Source organism: Rhinoraja longicauda, chromosome 19, assembly GCF_053455715.1.
Source record: "Rhinoraja longicauda isolate Sanriku21f chromosome 19, sRhiLon1.1, whole genome shotgun sequence".
NCBI lineage: Eukaryota > Metazoa > Chordata > Chondrichthyes > Rajiformes > Arhynchobatidae > Rhinoraja > Rhinoraja longicauda.
The window spans coordinates 24,573,497-24,592,492 of NC_135971.1; the positions used below are offsets into that span (position 1 = coordinate 24,573,497).

The following is an 18,996-nucleotide window of genomic DNA, read 5'->3' on the forward strand; positions in this document are numbered from 1 at the left end:
AAGGGTAATATAATTCCCACCCAAAATTAGTATAAATGAGGCATCAACTGGAGAAATGCCCATCAATTTCTACACCGGTGCACCTAACCTTTCTGAAGGTTGTAGGTCAAACCCATTCATGTGAAATCATTGGCGGGCAGGCAAGCTATTCCCAAGCAAATTCACAACATAACTGACTCGTAAGAGCACTTTGGCGATAAGGACTTGAAATGGAAAATGCAGCACACATTACATTAAAAAATAGAAAATAGGTGCAGGAGTAGGCCATTCAGCCCTTCCAGCCAGCACGGCCATTCAATATGATCATGGCTGATCATCCAAAATCAGTACCCCATTCTTGCTTTCTCTCCAATTCCCTTGAGTCCGTTAGGCCTATGAGCTAAATCTAACCCTTGAAAACAGCCAGTGAACTGGCCTCCACTGCCTGCTGTGGCAGAGAATTTCACAGATTCATAACTCCCTGGGTGAAAATGTTTTTCCTCATCTCAGTCCTAAATGGCTCACCCCTTATTCTTCAACTGTGAACCCTGGTTCTGGACTCCCCCAACATCAGGAACATTCTTCCTGCATCTAGCCTGTCCAATCCCTTAAGAATTTTATATGTTTCAAAACGATTCCCTCTCATCCTTCTAATAGCAGCAACATTTCCTTTTCTGACCAAAAAAAAGCACATTCTACTTGCCCTTGGGTACTCAATAGAACATTTTCAATTCAGTAAACTGGTAAAAAGCAAAGACAAGGCTATCTCTTGCACTCTGGTGACACAAGATAATAATAATAATAATGCATTACATTTGTATAGCGCTTTTCAAGAAACTCAAAGACGCTTTACATATTAGATAAATCATAAAAATAAATAAATAAACGAACAGAAAAGGAAGAATAAGGTGGAGCGACAGTCAATGATTGAAGGCGGTGTTGAACAAGTGGGACTTCAGTGATGTTTTGAATGTGGTGAGTGAGGAGGAGTCTCTGACGGTTTGGGGTAGTGAGTTCCAGAGGGTGGGAGCAGCGATGGAGAAAGACCTGCCCCCCAGGATCTGAGTTTGGTCCGGATGGGGGGGGGGGGAACAGGAGGTTAGCAGCAGCAGAGCGGAGGGTGCGGGTGGGAGTGTGTCTGTGGAGGAGGTCAGTCAGGTAGGATGGGGCCAGGTTATGGAGGGCTTTGTAGGTCATGAGGAGGATTTTGTACTGGATTCTCTGGGGGATGGGGAGCCAGTGGAGCTTGTAGAGGACGGGGGTGATATGGTCACGGGTCGGGGAGTGGGTGAATAGACGGGCAGAGGAGTTCTGGATGTATTGGAGTTTATTGATGATTTTTGAGAGACCTCTATTGTTCTGGAACTTAGTTATTTAATCAAGGTGAAACTTCTCCATTTGCCACAGGTGTCTTCAGGAGGAAGAACCTCTATCCGCCTATGGGCAAGACTGGAACATAATTGCTGCGTGATGTTTAAATGTTACAAAATCAGGGGTGCACACACATGAGCCAAGTGAAGAGGAAGAGAAAAAAATCACAGGAAAGGATTACTGAAAACAATTCAACACATATGCTCCCCGACTTATGCAATGGTTATGACCCACCGATACGTGCGCGAGTCAGATGTTACACAAATTGAAAACATGGAAGTGCTACTATGCACGCATAAATTTGCTATTAAACGCAGAGACCATCTGAAAACTCTGATGCAGCGAACACATTGGCCGCAGGCAGGTCGAGAAATGCACTATTTTAACTTTCCAATGAACTGCCATCAGAGAAACATAGAACTGCCAATGAACTGCCATTAGAAATTAACCGGCGAAGAAGCATACTCACAACCAGGCAGCTAGGAGGGTATTAAGAGTATCATGGCTAGCTACAAAGATCTGATACAACCACTTCCACGACAGCTGCACGAATACAACATAACAATAACCTATTGAGATGTTTAACAATCTTAAATGACGCTATTCGGGGTTGATGCAGGAAGCAGTACAATAACCCCCATTCAGGAATAACCTACACTGTGCAAATTTAGCTATAACCATTATTAGTTATGCCCAATGGACTCAGAAAATAATAATCTCCGAACTTGCTCTCAATATCCATATGCATTACATTCATAAAATATCACACTTGCAGTAGTTACTGAGTAGACATAACCCAACAAGGTAGTGGGGAAACTAAGCCAACTAATGCAAAGTGCATAGAGTTACCATGCAGTGGGCTGGGCAGTGATATATTGTTGTGAACTTTCAGGATCCGTGCCACTCTTAAATTAACCAGCCTGCTTCAGAGAAACATAGAAAATAGGTGCAGGAGTAGGCCATTCGGTCCTTCGAGCCAGCACCGCCATTCAATATGATCAAGACTGATCATCCAATATTAGTACCCATTCCTGCTTTCTCCCCATATCCCTTGATTCAGTTTGGCCCTAGGAGCTATATTTAACTTTATCTTGAATACATCCAATGAATCAACAGATGCTTCCCACTGGACATCCTGATTATGTTTTCTGATATAGATGCTGTTGAAACAAAGCAACGCTATCAAAGTCCACAGAGAGAGAAGTATTCACGAGCTTCAAAATATTCCATCGGCTGGTAGTTCTGATTTAAATTAAACTTAAAACTGCAAGAATTCCTACTTACAGAAATTGAAAGCCCTCAAACATGAATGAAAATCAGACTGTTGTTCTTTGTGGCAGCAAAGAACATTAGTCAAGACTTCTCATCACTGTAGTCATTAAATGAAGCAACACAGGGCTCAAAAGAACATGCCACAGATATTATGTCGAGTATTTAGACAGAATTTAGCAGCAGTGCATGCATATGCACCCAAGTGGTACATCTCTATAAAAGCAAGCATTCTGATTAATCCACGTCTCGCCAGTTCACCTTTGAACTCTGTGCCATTAAGTCCCCTGATGGCTTCCATGGCATCCTCACTCCTCTCCAAATGCACAAAGGCGTAGTCCTTAACGATATCGCACTCAAGGACCGGCCCATACTCCTCGAACTTGGCCTGCAGTTCCTGGCTGGTGCAACCATTGCCTACGTTACCCACGTGAAGTTTGGTGGACGACTTGGATCCACCCTTGCTGGCCTCGACATTGATGCAGACGCCATGCAGCTTGTAGTGATGCAGGTTCTCAATTGCCTCCTTTGCTGCCTCCCTGTCCTTCATGTGCACAAAGCCATAATTCTGTTGATGGATAAGGAAGTAGAGGTTATAAATCAAATGTAATCTCTTCCTCCTACACACAATTGCACATGCGTTTGCATTTTACATTCTTGGAAAACAGCAACAAAATGGGGCCAGGAAATCAAGATTTAAACTTCCAAAAACAAATTGCCTTTCAGTAAACTTGTGTCCATGCAAATAACTTCAATTCTAACACATCTTTAGCAAAGCAGAATGTTTCAGTGTACTAGGCACAGGTAAAAATGGACACTAAAGAGATGTCACATGAGGGTACGCGAGTAAGAGACCGATAGACAGTCATAAAATGCTGGAGTAACTCTGTGGGTCAGGCAGCAGCTCTGGAGAACGTTTCGGGTTGGGACCCTTCTTCAGTCCATACCAAAACATCACCTATCTGTATTCTCCAGAGATGCTGCCTTATCTGCTGAGTTATTTCAGCATTTTGTGTCTTGCTTTGGTGTTCCTTTTGTTATTACAAAATGACTGATATGGATGGATTTTAAAGAGGAAATGATTGGGAACCAGGGAGAAACAAGGGGTAGAAGGAATGCTTGTCGCATGACCAATGGTTTGCCTCTTTCACCAGTTCCCTGCAAGGCTGGACAACATGTCCGGTGAATTGTCCACACTTGCCACAGAAAACAAGAATACAAGGAATTTCAATGCACATGAAAAGCAAGTTTCTGAAATAATTATCCGAATTAGTAATCTCTTGAACAAGTATGGGGTGGATTGTTTAGGAAATGTCAACAATGATTTGTTAAAAGCAAACTGTGTCTAACTTGATATTTTTTTTGTGTAAGAAACAGAGGGTTGATTGGGAAATGTTGACTTCCTAGGGCAGTTGATAAGCAGAAACAAGTCTGAAAATGAAGATTAAATTCATGGTATTAAAGGAACTAATGCCGTAGGAACTTTCCTTCTCTGGAAAGAGAAGGCCGAATATTAGAAAACAATAGTTATACGACATTTTGCCCCCAAGACTGAAGAAAAGCATAGAGTAAAGTTCCACATTGCGATAGTGGAGGGTTGTTTTTAAGATTAGAGGCTTATGAGCAGTGGGATTGGTGCCAGGTCATTTGCTGTTTGTCATACGTATTAGTGATTCCGATAAGAATATTGATGTCATGTTCCCAAGTTTGCAAATTAGAGTTGAGGTACAGTGCAGAAATAGGCCCTTCAGCCCACCAAGTCCATGCCGATCAGCGATCATCCCATAAACTAACACAATCCTAATTACATGCGACATTTTACCGAAGCCAATTAACCTACAAACCTGCGAGTGTGGGAGGAAACCGGAACACACAGAGAAAATACCCCGTCACAGGGAGAACGTATAGACTCCACACAGGAAGCACACAGAGTCAGGATCGAACCCGGGTCTCCAGCGCTGTAAAACAGCAGCTCTATCACTGCAACACCGCACTCCCCCCCAGGACAAATGCAAAGTGACGAATTTTGGGAGATTAAATCAGGGCAGGACGCATTAAATCAGCGCAAATGGTAAGGCCTTGGAGAGACAACACAGGGTACAGGTACATAACTTCGTGAACACTGGAAATGAGGTGGCAAGAGTGTTGAGAAGGCAAACGGCATGCTTGCCTTCACCAGCTGAGGCACTGAGTCCAATTGTGATGAGATGTTACAGTTGTTTATAACATTGGTTGTGATACACATGGACAGATCGTATACAGTTCTGGTTGCTCATAGGACAGGTGTGGCAAAACTGGAGAGTGCACACAAAAGATTCACAAGGATGTGCTCAGACTGGAAAGATCAGATAAGCCAGGACTATCAGCCCAGACCACAAGAGGTGACATGACAAGAGGTATAAAATGGGTTGAAAGCCATTGATTGGAACAAGCCAGTGTTTGTTTCCCACGGAGAGATAGCGTAAAGCTAAATGGAATAGATTTAAGGGGAGAGGCACAAAAATTAAAGTGGATCTGAAAGGAGTATTTAACACCCCCCCAAGAGTAGCTGGTGTATGGAAAGAGCAGCCAAAGAGGCAGCACTGGCACAGATGGTAGAGCTGCTGCCTCTCAGTGCCAGAGACCCGGGTTTGATCCTGACCTCGGGAGCTTGTCTGTGTGGAATATGCACGTTCCCCGTGATCAAGTGCGTTTCCTCCAGGTGCTCCGGTTACCTCCATCAAATGATGGTTAATTGGCTCTAACATTGCCCATAATATGCAAAGAGCGGATGAGAAAGTGGTAGTGGAGGAAGGAACTGTGCCATTGCTTACTTGAATGAGGACACAAGAACGGAACATGAGAAATTGCAGATGCTGGAAACTTGAGGAAAACACAAAGTGCTGGAGGAACTCAGTGGGTAGGCCAGCATCTGGTAAAGGAACAGAAACCTCATCTGTCCTTTCCCTCAAAAGATGCTGCCTGACCTTCTGAGTTCCACGGCATTTTGTTGTTTACTCAGGGACACAGATAGATGTGAAATTACTGCAGGCAGGTGGGAGTGGTGAAGATAGGCATGACGGTCCACAGACAGGGTCAGAGGGTCTGCTTCTGTACTCCATAACACTTCCACTCTATAAAACAATGAAGGTGAACGGCACGGTGGCGCAGCATTAGAGTTGCTGCCTTACAGCGAATGCAGCGCCGGAGACTCAGGTTCGATCCTGACTACGGCCGCCATCTGTACGGAGTTTGTACGTTCTCCCCGTGACCTGCGTGGGTTTTCTCCGAGATCTTCAGTTTCCTCCCACACTCCAAAGAAGTACAGGTATGTAGGTTAATTGTCTGGGCAAATGTAAAAAAAATTGTCCCTAGGGTGTAGGATAGTGTTAATGTGCGGGGATGGCTGGGGGGCGCGTTCCCGGTGGGCCGAAGGGCCTGTTTCCGCGCTGTATCTCTAAATCTAAATCTAAAATCTAAAAGAAAGCGCAAAAGGTTTGTTTCACTGTACCTCAGTACACATGACAATAAACTAAATTAAAGTGACTCAAGGATATATTTTTAAAGTGCCTAGGTTATGGATTGAACTGCCAGGGCGAAAATTAAAGCACAATAAATTACATGTAGGAAGGAACTTCAGATATTGGTTTACACTGAAGATAGACACAAATAACTCAGCGGGACAGGCAGCATCTCTGGAGAGAAAGACTGGGTGACATTTTGGGTCGCAACCCTTCTTCAGACTGAGAATCGGGGAGAGAGAAACAAGAAATATGGAATGGCAAAGTGCAAAGACGACAGATCAAAGCAGAAGTAAATGTAGATTGGTTCATTGTTGGCTTTGGGAAAGGTGACAACAAGGCATACAAACAGTATAATTTAATTACAACGTTCAGAAAGCTGAAGATGTATCTGAAAGGAAGTAATTCGCAAAGCTCTGGCTTAGAGAATCAGGAAGTGGGACCAGGTGGATTACGTTAGGTCAGGCTAAATAGTCCGTTTATAAACTTCTGTAATCCAAACCTCCCTGCTCCTGTATACAATGGGAGTAAACTGTGCTGTCAGATTTAAGGCCTCTGAACCCTCAGGCTGACCTGCACTTCGATGCCCAGACCTCTCACTCATTAGTTCCCATCTACTCCACCTCCACTCCCTCAACAGCACTTCAACTTTGACGGCACTGGGGTTGAGAAGGGCTTAAACTCGCCGAAGGGGGGGGGGGACGACCTCATTGAGACGTACAGAATAGTGAAAGACTTGGATAGAGTGGATGTGGAGAGGATGTTTCCACTGATGGGAGAGTCTTGGACTAGAGGGCACGGCCTCAGAATTAAAGAGGATGTTCTTTTAGGAAGGAAATGGGGAAGAATTTTTTTAGCCAAAGGGGTGGTGAATCTGTGGAATTCATTGCCACACAGAAGACTGTGGAGAGCAATAAGTCAGTTGATGTATTTAAGGCAGAGATAGATAGATAGGCCTCTGAACCCTCAGGCTGACCCGCACCTCGATGCCCAGAGCTATCACTCAGTTCCCATCTACTCCCTCACTCAACAGCACTTCAACTTTGACGGCACTGGGGTTGAGAAGGGCTTAAACTCGCCGAAGGGGGGGGGGGGGGGGGAAGAACCTCATTGAAACGCACAGAATAGTGAAAGACTTGGATAGAGTGGATGTGGAGAGGATGTTTCCACTGGTGGGAGAGTCTTGGACTAGAGGGCACGGCCTCAGAATTAAAGAGGATGTTCTTTTAGGAAGGAAATGGAGAAGATTTTTTTAGCCAAAGGGTGGTGAATCTGTGGAATTCATTGCCACGCAGAAGGCTGTGGAGGGCAAGAAGTCAGTTGATGTATTTAAGGCAGAGATAGATAGATAGGCCTCTGAACCCTCAGGCTGACCCGCACCTCGATGCCCAGAGGTATCACTCAGTTCCCATCTACTCCCTCACTCAACAGCACTTCAACTTTGACGGCACTGGGGTTGAGAAGGGCTTAAACTCGCCGAGGGGGGGGGGGGGGGGGGGGGAAGAACCTCATTGAAACGCACAGAATAGTGAAAGACTTGGATAGAGTGGATGTGGAGAGGATGTTTCCACTGGTGGGAGAGTCTAGGACCAGAGGGCACAGCCTCAGAATTAAAGGACGTTCTTTTAGGAAGGAAATGGGGAAGAATTGTTTTAGCGGGGCCTTTCATCGCCCGGTGCGGCTCGGCCGCGGGGCCTTCCATCGCCCGGTGCGGCTCGGCCGCGGGGCCTAACATCGCCTGGTGCGGCTCGGCCGCGGGACTTAGATGCGCACGGCTCGGTCGCGGGGCCTTTAATCGCCCGGCTCGGCCGCGAGACGTTTCAGCGCCCGGTGCGGCTCGGCCGCGGGAACTTCCATCCCCTTGCGGGGACTGTGCAGGTCGGTCGGGGACGAGCTGTCTGTCCGTCGGCGTGGGGAAGAGAGTGGAAGTTTTGTTGCCTCCATCACAGTGAGGGGGTGTTTGGAGTCGCTGTGATGGACGTTTGTGTTGGGGTCGTGTGTCTTGTGTTCTTTTTTTTGTGTGACTGCTATGTAGTTTTGTTCGGTACCTTGGTACCGAATGACAAATAAAGCTCTGTTGTTGAACTGTTGTTGAACTGTTGTTAGCCAAAGGGTGGTGAATCTGTGGAATTCATTGCCACACAGAAGGCTGTGGAGGGCAAGAAGTCAGTTGATGTATTTAAGGCAGAGATAGATAGATAGGCCTCTGAAACCTCAGGCTGACCCACACCTCGATGCCCAGACCTATCACTCAGTTCCCATGTACTCTACCTCCACTCCCTCACTCAACAGCACTTCAACTTTGACAGCACTGGGGTTTAGAAGGGCTTAAAGTCGACGAAGGGGGGGGGGACATTGAAACGCACAGAATAGTGAAAGACTTCGATAGAGTGGATGTGGAGAGGATGTTTCCACTGGTGGGAGAGTCTAGGACCAGAGGGCACAGCCTCAGAATTAAAGGACGTTCTTTTAGGAAGGAAATGGGGAAGAATTGTTTTTAGCCTAAGGGTGGTGAATCTGTGGAATTCATTGCCACACAGAAGGCTGTGGAGGGCAAGAAGTCAGTTGATGTATTTAAGGCAGAGATAGATAGATAGGCCTCTGAACCCTCAGGCTGACCCGCACCTCGATGCCCAGACCTATCACTCAGTTCCCATCTACTCCACCTCCACTCCCTCAGTCAACAGCACTTCAACTTTGACGGCACTGGGGTTGAGAAGGGCTTAAACTCGCCGAAGGGGGGGGGGGGGGGGGAAGAACCTCATTGAAACGCACAGAATAGTGAAAGACTTGGATAGAGTGGATGTGGAGAGGATGTTTCTACTGGTGGAAGAGTCTAGTACCAGAGGGAACAGCCTCAGAATTAAAGGACGTTCTTTTAGGAAGGAAATGGGGAAGAATTGTTTTTAGCCTAACGGTGGTGAATCTGTGGAATTCATTGCCACACAGAAGGCTGTGGAGGGCAAGAAGTCAGTTGATGTATTTAAGGCAGAGATAGATAGGCCTCTGAACCCTCAGGCTGACCCGCACCTCGATGCCCAGAGCTATCACTCAGTTCCCATCTACTCCCTCACTCAACAGCACTTCAACTTTGACGGCACTGGGGTTGAGAAGGGCTTAAACTCGCCGAAGGGGGGGGGGGGGGAAGAACCTCATTGAAACGCACAGAATAGTGAAGGACTTGGATAGAGTGGATGTGGAGAGGATGCTTCCACTGGTGGGAGAGTCTAGGACCAGAGGGCACAGCCTCAGAATTAAAGGGCGTTCTTTTAGGAAGGAAATGGGGAAGAATTGTTTTTAGCCAAAGGGTGGTGAATCTGTGGAATTCATTGCCACTCAGAAGGCTGTGGAGGGCAAGAAGTCAGTTGATGTATTTAAGGCAGAGATAGATAGATAGGTCTCTGAACCCTCAGGCTGACCCGCACCTCGATGCCGAGAGCTATCATTCAGTTCCCATCTACTCACTCACTCAACAGCACTTCAACTTTGACGGCACTGGGGTTTAGAAGGGCTTAAACTCGCCGGGGAGGGGGGCTCATTGAAACGTACAGAATAGTGAAAGACTTGGATAGAGTGGATGTGGAGAGGATGTTTCTACTGGTGGAAGAGCCTAGGACCAGAGGGAACAGCCTCAGAATTAAAGGACGTTCTTTTAGGAAGGAAATGGGGAAGAATTGTTTTTAGCCTAACGGTGGTGAATCTGTGGAATTCATTGCCACACAGAAGGCTGTGGAGGGCAAGAAGTCAGTTGATGTATTTAAGGCAGAGATAGATAGATAGATAGGCCTCTGAACCCTCAGGCTGACCCGCACCTCGATGCCCAGAGCTATCACTCAGTTCCCATCTACTCCCTCACTCAACAGCACTTCAACTTTGATGGCACTGGGGTTGAGAAGGGCTTAAACTCGCCGAAGGGGGGGGGGGGGGGGAAGAACCTCATTGAAACGCACAGAATAGTGAAAGACTTGGATAGAGTGGATGTGGAGAGGATGTTTCCACTGGTGGGAGAGTCTAGGACCAGAGGGCACAGCCTCAGAATTAAAGAACGTTCTATTAGGAAGGAAATGGGGAATAATTGTTTTTAGCCTAAGGGTGGTGAATCTGTGGAATTCGTTGCCACACAGAAGGCTGTGGAGGGCAAGAAGCGAGTTGATGTATTTAAGGCAGAGATAGATAGATAGGCCTCTGAACCCTCAGGCTGACCCGCACCTCGATGCCCAGACCTATCACTCAGTTCCCATCTACTCCACCTCCACTCCCTCCCTCAACAGCACTTCAACTTTGACAGCACTGGGGTTTAGAAGGGCTTAAACTCGCCGAAGGGGAGGGGGGAACCTCATTGAAACGTACAGAATAGTGAAAAACTTGGATAGAGTGGATGTGGAGAGGATGTTTCCACTGGTGGGAGAGTCTAGGACCAGAGGGCACAGCCTCAGAATTAAAGGACGTTCTTTTAGGAAGGAAATGGGGAAGAATTGTTTTTAGCCTAAGGGTGGTGAATCTGTGGAATTCGTTGCCACACAGAAGGCTGTGGAGGGCAAGAAGTCAGTTGATGTATTTAAGGCAGAGATAGATAGATAGGCCTCTGAACCCTCAGGCTGACCCGCACCTCGATGCCCAGACCTATCACTCAGTTCCCATCTACTCCACCTCCACTCCCACCCTCAGCAGCACTTCAACTTTGACGGCACTGGGGTTTAGAAGGGCTTAAACTCGCCGAACGGGAGGGGGAACCTCATTGAAACGTACAGAATAGTGAAAGACTTGGATAGAGTGGATGTGGAGATGATGTTTCCACTGGTGGGAGAGTCTTGGACTAGAGGGTACGGCCTCAGAATTAAAGAGGATGTTCTTTTAGGAAGGAAATGGGGAAGAATCTTTTTAGCCAAAGGGTGGTGAATCTGTGGAATTCATTGCCACACAGAAGGCTGTGGAAGGCAAGAAGTCAGTTGATGTATTTAAGGCAGAGATAGATAGATAGGCCTCTGAACCCTCAGGCTGACCCGCACCTCGATGCCCAGAGATATCACTCAGTTCCCATCTACTCCCTCACTCAACAGCACTTCAACTTTGACTGCACTGGGGTTGAGAAGGGCTTAAACTCGCCGAAGGGGTTGGGGGGGGGGGGGGGAAGAACCTCATTGAAACGCACAGAATAGTGAAAGACTTGGATAGAGTGGATGTGGAGAGGATGTTTCCACTGGTGGGAGAGTCTAGGACCAGAGGGCACAGCCTCAGAATTAAAGGGCGTTCTTTTAGGAAGGAAATGGGGAAGAATTGTTTTTAGCCAAAGGGTGGTGAATCTGTGGAATTCATTGCCACTCAGAAGGCTGTGGAGGGCAAGAAGTCAGTTGATGTATTTAAGGCAGAGATAGATAGATAGGCCTCTGAACCCTCAGGCTGACCCGCACCTCGATGCCGAGAGCTATCATTCAGTTCCCATCTACTCACTCACTCAACAGCACTTCAACTTTGACGGCACTGGGGTTTAGAAGGGCATAAACTCGCCGGGGAGGGGGGCTCATTGAAACGTACAGAATAGTGAAAGACTTGGATAGAGTGGATGTGGAAAGGATGTTTCTACTGGTGGAAGAGCCTAGGACCAGAGGGAACAGCCTCAGAATTAAAGGACGTTCTTTTAGGAAGGAAATGGGGAAGAATTGTTTTTAGCCTAACGGTGGTGAATCTGTGGAATTCATTGCCACACAGAAGGCTGTGGAGGGCAAGAAGTCAGTTGATGTATTTAAGGCAGAGATAGATAGATAGGCCTCTGAACCCTCAGGCTGACCCGCACTTCGATGCCCAGAGCTATCACTCAGTTCCCATCTACTCCCTCACTCAACAGCACTTCAACTTTGATGGCACTGGGGTTGAGAAGGGCTTAAACTCGCCGAAGGGGGGGGGGGGGGGGGGGGAAGAACCTCATTGAAACGCACAGAATAGTGAAAGACTTGGATAGAGTGGATGTGGAGAGGATGTTTCCACTGGTGGGAGAGTCTAGGACCAGAGGGCACAGCCTCAGAATTAAAGAACGTTCTATTAGGAAGGAAATGGGGAATAATTGTTTTTAGCCTAAGGGTGGTGAATCTGTGGAATTCGTTGCCACACAGAAGGCTGTGGAGGGCAAGAAGCGAGTTGATGTATTTAAGGCAGAGATAGATAGATAGGCCTCTGAACCCTCAGGCTGACCCGCACCTCGATGCCGAGAGCTATCATTCAGTTCCCATCTACTCACTCACTCAACAGCACTTCAACTTTGACGGCACTGGGGTTTAGAAGGGCTTAAACTCGCCGGGGAGGGGGGCTCATTGAAACGTACAGAATAGTGAAAGACTTGGATAGAGTGGATGTGGAAAGGATGTTTCTACTGGTGGAAGAGCCTAGGACCAGAGGGAACAGCCTCAGAATTAAAGGACGTTCTTTTAGGAAGGAAATGGGGAAGAATTGTTTTTAGCCTAACGGTGGTGAATCTGTGGAATTCATTGCCACACAGAAGGCTGTGGAGGGCAAGAAGTCAGTTGATGTATTTAAGGCAGAGATAGATAGATAGGCCTCTGAACCCTCAGGCTGACCCGCACTTCGATGCCCAGAGCTATCACTCAGTTCCCATCTACTCCCTCACTCAACAGCACTTCAACTTTGATGGCACTGGGGTTGAGAAGGGCTTAAACTCGCCGAAGGGGGGGGGGGGGGGGGGAAGAACCTCATTGAAACGCACAGAATAGTGAAAGACTTGGATAGAGTGGATGTGGAGAGGATGTTTCCACTGGTGGGAGAGTCTAGGACCAGAGGGCACAGCCTCAGAATTAAAGAACGTTCTATTAGGAAGGAAATGGGGAATAATTGTTTTTAGCCTAAGGGTGGTGAATCTGTGGAATTCGTTGCCACACAGAAGGCTGTGGAGGGCAAGAAGCGAGTTGATGTATTTAAGGCAGAGATAGATAGATAGGCCTCTGAACCCTCAGGCTGACCCGCACCTCGATGCCCAGACCTATCACTCAGTTCCCATCTACTCCACCTCCACTCCCTCCCTCAACAGCACTTCAACTTTGACAGCACTGGGGTTTAGAAGGGCTTAAACTCGCCGAAGGGGAGGGGGGAACCTCATTGAAACGTACAGAATAGTGAAAAACTTGGATAGAGTGGATGTGGAGAGGATGTTTCCACTGGTGGGAGAGTCTTGGACTAGAGGGCACGGCCTCAGAATTAAAGAGGATGTTCATTTAGGAAGGAAATGGGGAAGAATTTTTTTAGCCAAAGGGTGGTGAATCTGTGGAATTCATTGCCACACAGAAGGCTGTGGAGAGCAAGAAGTCAGTTGATGTATTTAAGGCAGAGATAGATAGATAGGCCTCTGAACCATCAGGCTGACCCGCACCTCGATGCCCAGAGCTATCACTCAGTTCCCATCTACTCCCTCACTCAACAGCACTTCAACTTTGATGGCACTGGGGTTGAGAAGGGCTTAAACTCGCCGAAGGGTGGGGGGGGTGGGGGAAGAACCTCATTGAAACGCACAGAATAGTGAAAGACTTGGATAGAGTGGATGTGGAGAGGATGTTTCCACTGGTGGGAGAGTCTAGGACCAGAGGGCACAGCCTCAGAATTAAAGAACGTTCTATTAGGAAGGAAATGGGGAATAATTGTTTTTAGCCTAAGGGTGGTGAATCTGTGGAATTCGTTGCCACACAGAAGGCTGTGGAGGGCAAGAAGCGAGTTGATGTATTTAAGGCAGAGATAGATAGATAGGCCTCTGAACCCTCAGGCTGACCCGCACCTCGATGCCCAGACCTATCACTCAGTTCCCATCTACTCCACCTCCACTCCCTCCCTCAACAGCACTTCAACTTTGACAGCACTGGGGTTTAGAAGGGCTTAAACTCGCCGAAGGGGAGGGAAAAAACCTCATTGAAACGTACAGAATAGTGAAAAACTTGGATAGAGTGGATGTGGAGAGGATGTTTCCACTGGTGGGAGAGTCTTGGACTAGAGGGCACGGCCTCAGAATTAAAGAGGATGTTCATTTAGGAAGGAAATGGGGAAGAATTTTTTTAGCCAAAGGGTGGTGAATCTGTGGAATTCATTGCCACACAGAAGGCTGTGGAGAGCAAGAAGTCAGTTGATGTATTTAAGGCAGAGATAGATAGATAGGCCTCTGAACCCTCAGGCTGACCCGCACCTCGATGCCCAGAGCTATCACTCAGTTCCCATCTACTCCCTCACTCAACAGCACTTCAACTTTGACGGCACTGGGGTTCAGAAGGGCTTAAACTCGCCGAAGGGGGGGGGGGGGGGAAGAACCTCATTGAAACGCACATAGTGAAAGACTTGGATAGAGTGGATGTGGAGAGGATGTTTCTACTGGTGGAAGAGTCTAAGACCAGAGGGAACAGCCTCAGAATTAAAGGACGTTCTTTTAGGAAGGAAATGGGGAAGAATTGTTTTTAGCCTAACGGTGGTAAATCTGTGGAATTCATTGCCACACAGAAGGCTGTGGAGGGCAAGAAATCAGTTGATGTAATTAAGGCAGAGATAGATAGATAGGCCTCTGAACCCTCAGGCTGACCCGCACCTCGATGCCCAGAGCTATCACTCAGTTCCCATCTACTCCCTCACTGAACAGCACTTCAACTTTGACGGCACTGGGGTTGAGAAGGGCTTAAACTCGCCGAAGGGGGGGGGGGGGGGGGAAGAACCTCATTGAAACGCACAGAATAGTGAAAGACTTGGATAGAGTGGATGTGGAGAGGATGTTTCCACTGGTGGGAGAGTCTAGGACCAGAGGGCACAGCCTCAGAATTAAAGGACGTTCTATTAGGAAGGAAATGGGGAATAATTGTTTTTAGCCTATGGGTGGTGAATCTGTGGAATTCGTTGCCACACAGAAGGCTGTGGAGGGCAAGAAGCCAGTTGATGTATTTAAGGCAGAGATAGATAGATAGGCCTCTGAACCCTCAGGCTGACCCGCACCTCGATGCCCAGACCTATCACTCAGTTCCCATCTACTCTACCTCCACTCCCTCACTCAACAGCACTTCAACTTTGACGGCACTGGGGTTTAGAAGGGCTTAAAGTCGCCTAAGGGGGGACGGGACATTGAAACGCACAGAATAGTGAAAGACTTGGATAGAGTGGATGTGGAGAGGATGTTTCCACTGGTGGGAGAGTCTAGGACCAGAGGGCACAGCCTCAGAATTAAAGGACGTTCTTTTAGGAAGGAAATGGGGAAGAATTGATTTTAGCCTAAGGGTGGTGAATCTGTGGAATTCATTGCCACACAGAAGGCTGTGGAAGGCAAGAAGTCAGTTGATGTATTTAAAGCAGAGATAGATAGATAGGCCTCCGAACCCTCAGGCTGACCCGCACCTCGATGCCCAGAGCTATCACTCAGTTCCCATCTACTCCCTCACTCAACAGCACTTCAACTTTGACGGCACTGGGGTTTAGAAGGGCTTAAACTCGCCGGGGGGGGCTCATTGAAACGTACAGAATAGTGAAAGACTTGGATAGAGTGGATGTGGAGAGGATGTTTCCACTGGTGGGAGAGTCTTGGACTAGAGGGCACGGCCTCAGAATTAAAGAGGATGTTCTTTTAGGAAGGAAATGGGGAAGAATCCTTTTAGCCAAAGGGTGGTTAATCTGTGGAATTCATTGCCACACAGAAGGCTGTGGAAGGCAAGAAGTCAGTTGATGTATTTAAGGCAGAGATAGATAGATAGGCCTCCGAACCCTCAGGCTGACCCGCACCTCGATGCCCAGAGCTATCACTCAGTTCCCATCTACTCCCTCACTCAACAGCACTTCAACTTTGACGGCACTGGGGTTGAGAAGGGCTTAAACTCGCTGAAGGGGAGGGGGGGGGAAGAACCTAATTGAAACGCACAGAATAGTGAACGACTTGGATAGAGTGGATGTGGAGAGGATGTTTCCACTGGTGGGAGAGTCTAGGACTAGAGGGCACGGCCTCAGAATTAAAGGACGTTCTTTTAGGAAGGAAATGGGGAATAATTGTTTTTAGCCTAAGGGTGGTGAATCTGTTGAATTCGTTGCCACACAGAAGGCTGTGGAGGGCAAGAAGTCAGTTGATGTATTTAAGGCAGATAGATAGATAGATAGGCCTCTGAACCCTCAGGCTGACCCGCACCTCGATGCCCAGAGCTATCACTCAGTTCCCATCTACTCCACCTCCACTCCCTCACTCAACAGCAGTTCAACTTTGACGGCACTGGGGTTTAGAAGGGCTTAAACTCACCGAAGGGGATGGGGAACCTCATTGAAACGTACAGAATAGTGAAAGACTCGGATAGAGTGGATGTGGAGAGGATGTTTGCACTGGTGGGAGAGTCTAGGACCAGAGGGCACAGCCTCAGAATTAAAGTACGTTCTTTTAGGAAGGAAATGGGGAAGAATTGTTTTTAGCCAAAGGGTGGTGAATCTGTGGAATTTGTTGCCACACAGAAGGCTGTGGAGGCAAGAAGTCAGTTGATGTATTTAAGGCAGAGATAGATAGATAGGCCTCTTAAACCCTCAGGCTGACCCGCACCTCGATGCCCAGAGCTATCACTCAGTTCCCATCTACTCTCTCACTCAACAGCACTTCAACTTTGACGGCACTGGTGTTTAGAAGGGCTTAAACTCGCCGAAGTTATGGGGGGGGGGGGGGGAAGAACCTCATTGAAACGTACAGAATAGTGAAAGACTTGGATAGAGTGGATGTGGAGAGGATGTTTCCACTGGTGGGAGAGTCTTGGAGAGTCTTGGACCAGAGGGCACGGCCTCAGAATTAAAGGACGTTCTTTTAGGAAGGAAATGGGGAAGATTTATTTTAGCCAAAAGGTGGTGAATCTGTGGAATTCGTTGCCATACAGAAGGCTGTGGAGGGCAAGAAGTCCGTTGATGTATTTAAGGCAGAGATAGATATATTCTTGTTTGGTGCAGGTGTGAGAGGTTATGGGGAGAAGGCGGGAGAATGGAGTTCAGAGGGAGAGACGGGTCAGCCATGATTGAATGGCGGAGGACACTTTTTGAATGGGCCGAATGGCCTAATTCTGCTCAAATCACTTATGACCTTATGAAATCGGCCCGAATCCCCTTCCCCGTCCCCGTCCCCGTCCCCACCTTGATCAGGTCGCACTCGCTGACCGGTCCGTACTTCTCGAACAGGGCGCGGATCTCCTCGACGGTGGTGGGCCGCGACAGGTTGCCAACGAAAATCTTCACCATCTTCCTTGGGTTTAAAATTTTTTTTTAGCAGCGTTTAGAGATGGATAATGGATAAAGCAGGAGAGGGGGGGGAAATACGAACCACGGCGAGGCAACGCGAGTTTAAAACGCCCCACACACACACCGGCGATTCCTGCTCGACTCCGCCAACGAGGGGGCGAAGAAAATGGCGGCGCTCGTCTCCTCCGCTCCCTCCTTAAGTCCCGCCCTCTCCTCGCACCGCGCCTCCGATTGGACAATTGATAATGTCATTCATCCCTTCCAGTGCGCTGACTGGATGAAACTCAGTGAATCCACGCTGCGATTGGACGAGGCTTTGTCAATCATCACGTTAAACCCGCTGCCTTTCCGTGCAGGAGCCAATCAACAGCAACCAACAAAAAAAGGGGCGGGAGATCCGCATGTGTCGCAAGGAACCGCAGTTGCTGGTTTACACCCAAGGCTGTTACAAAGTGCGAGGGTCATCTCAGAGGGACAGGCAGCATCTCTGGAGAGAAGGAATGGGCGGCGTTTCGGGTCGATACCCTTCTCCAGATGCTAGTTCACATCTAAAATAGACACACAATGAGAATGCATTCCTTCTCTCCAGAGATGCTACCTGTCCTGCTGAGTTACTCCAGCGTTTTGTGTCTACTGACAAAATGAGAGGGCTGTGGAGGCCAAGTCAGTGGATATTTTTAAGGCAGAGATAGACAAATTCTTGAAACGAATGGGTGTGAAGGCAAGAAAATAGGATTAGACGATAGGTGCCATGGAGTAGGCCATTTGGCCCTTTGAGCCAGCACCGCTATTCACTGTGATCATGGCTGATCATCTACAATCAGTTCCCTGTTCTTGCCTTCTCCCCATATTCCTTGACTCTGCTATCTTTAAGAGCTCTATCTAACTCTCTCTTGAAAGCATCCAGAGATTCGGCCTCCACTGCCTTCTGAGGCAGAGAATTCCACAGATTTACAACTCTGTGTGCAAAGGTTTTTTCTTATCTCTGTTCTAACTGACCTCCCCCCTTATTCTTAAACTGTGGCCCCTGGTTCTGGACTCCCCCAACATTGGGAACACGTTTCCTGCCTCGAGCATGTCCAATCCCTTAATAATATTATATGTTTCAATAAGATCCCCTCTCATCCTTCTAAATTCCAGTGAATACAAGCCCAGTCGCTCCATTTTCTCAACATATGACAGTCCCGCCATCCCGGGAATTCTCGTGAACCTATGCGGCACACCCTCAATAGCAAGAACGTCCTTCCTGAAAATTTGGAGACCAAAACTGTACACAATACTCCAGGTGCAGTCTCACTGGGGCCCTGTACAACTGCAGAAGAACCTCTTTGCTCCTATACTCAACTTCTCTTCTTATGAAGGCCAACATGCCATTAGCTTTCTTCACTGCCTGGTGTACCTGCATGCTTGATTTCAGTGATTGATGAACAAGGACACCCAGATCTCGTTGTACTTCTCCTTTTCCGAACTTGACACCATTCAGATAATAATCTGCCTTTCTGTTCTTGCCACCAATGTGGATAACCTCAAATTTATCCACATTAAACTGCATCTGCCAGATACCTGCCCACTCACACAACCTGTTGGAGTCACCCTGCATCCTCGTAGGATCTTCCTCACAGTTGACACTGCCACCCAGCTTTGTGTCATCTGT

At 47.7% G+C, this 18,996-nt stretch overlaps 1 protein-coding gene across 4 annotated transcripts in view; it reads right to left on the reverse strand.

Moving 5' to 3' along the window:
• LOC144603201 (RNA-binding protein 4B-like) overlaps positions 1-17,529 on the reverse strand; it is an 89,208-nt gene extending 71,679 nt beyond the window's left edge. For 2 of the 4 annotated variants that reach the window (XR_013548560.1, XM_078416389.1), the window contains exons 1-2: positions 17,238-17,528; positions 2,881-3,187 (exon numbers count right to left, since the gene is read on the reverse strand). Coding sequence is in view for 3 of the 4 variants with exons in the window: in XM_078416389.1 (XP_078272515.1) it covers positions 2,881-3,187; positions 17,238-17,342 (412 nt within the window). In the remaining variant the exon portion in view is untranslated. Of the gene's footprint in view, positions 1-2,880; positions 3,188-17,237 lie in introns of all 4 variants that reach the window. The other 2 variants (XM_078416388.1, XM_078416387.1) reach the window with 1 other exon arrangement.
• Between the last annotated feature and the right edge of the window lie 1,467 nt (positions 17,530-18,996).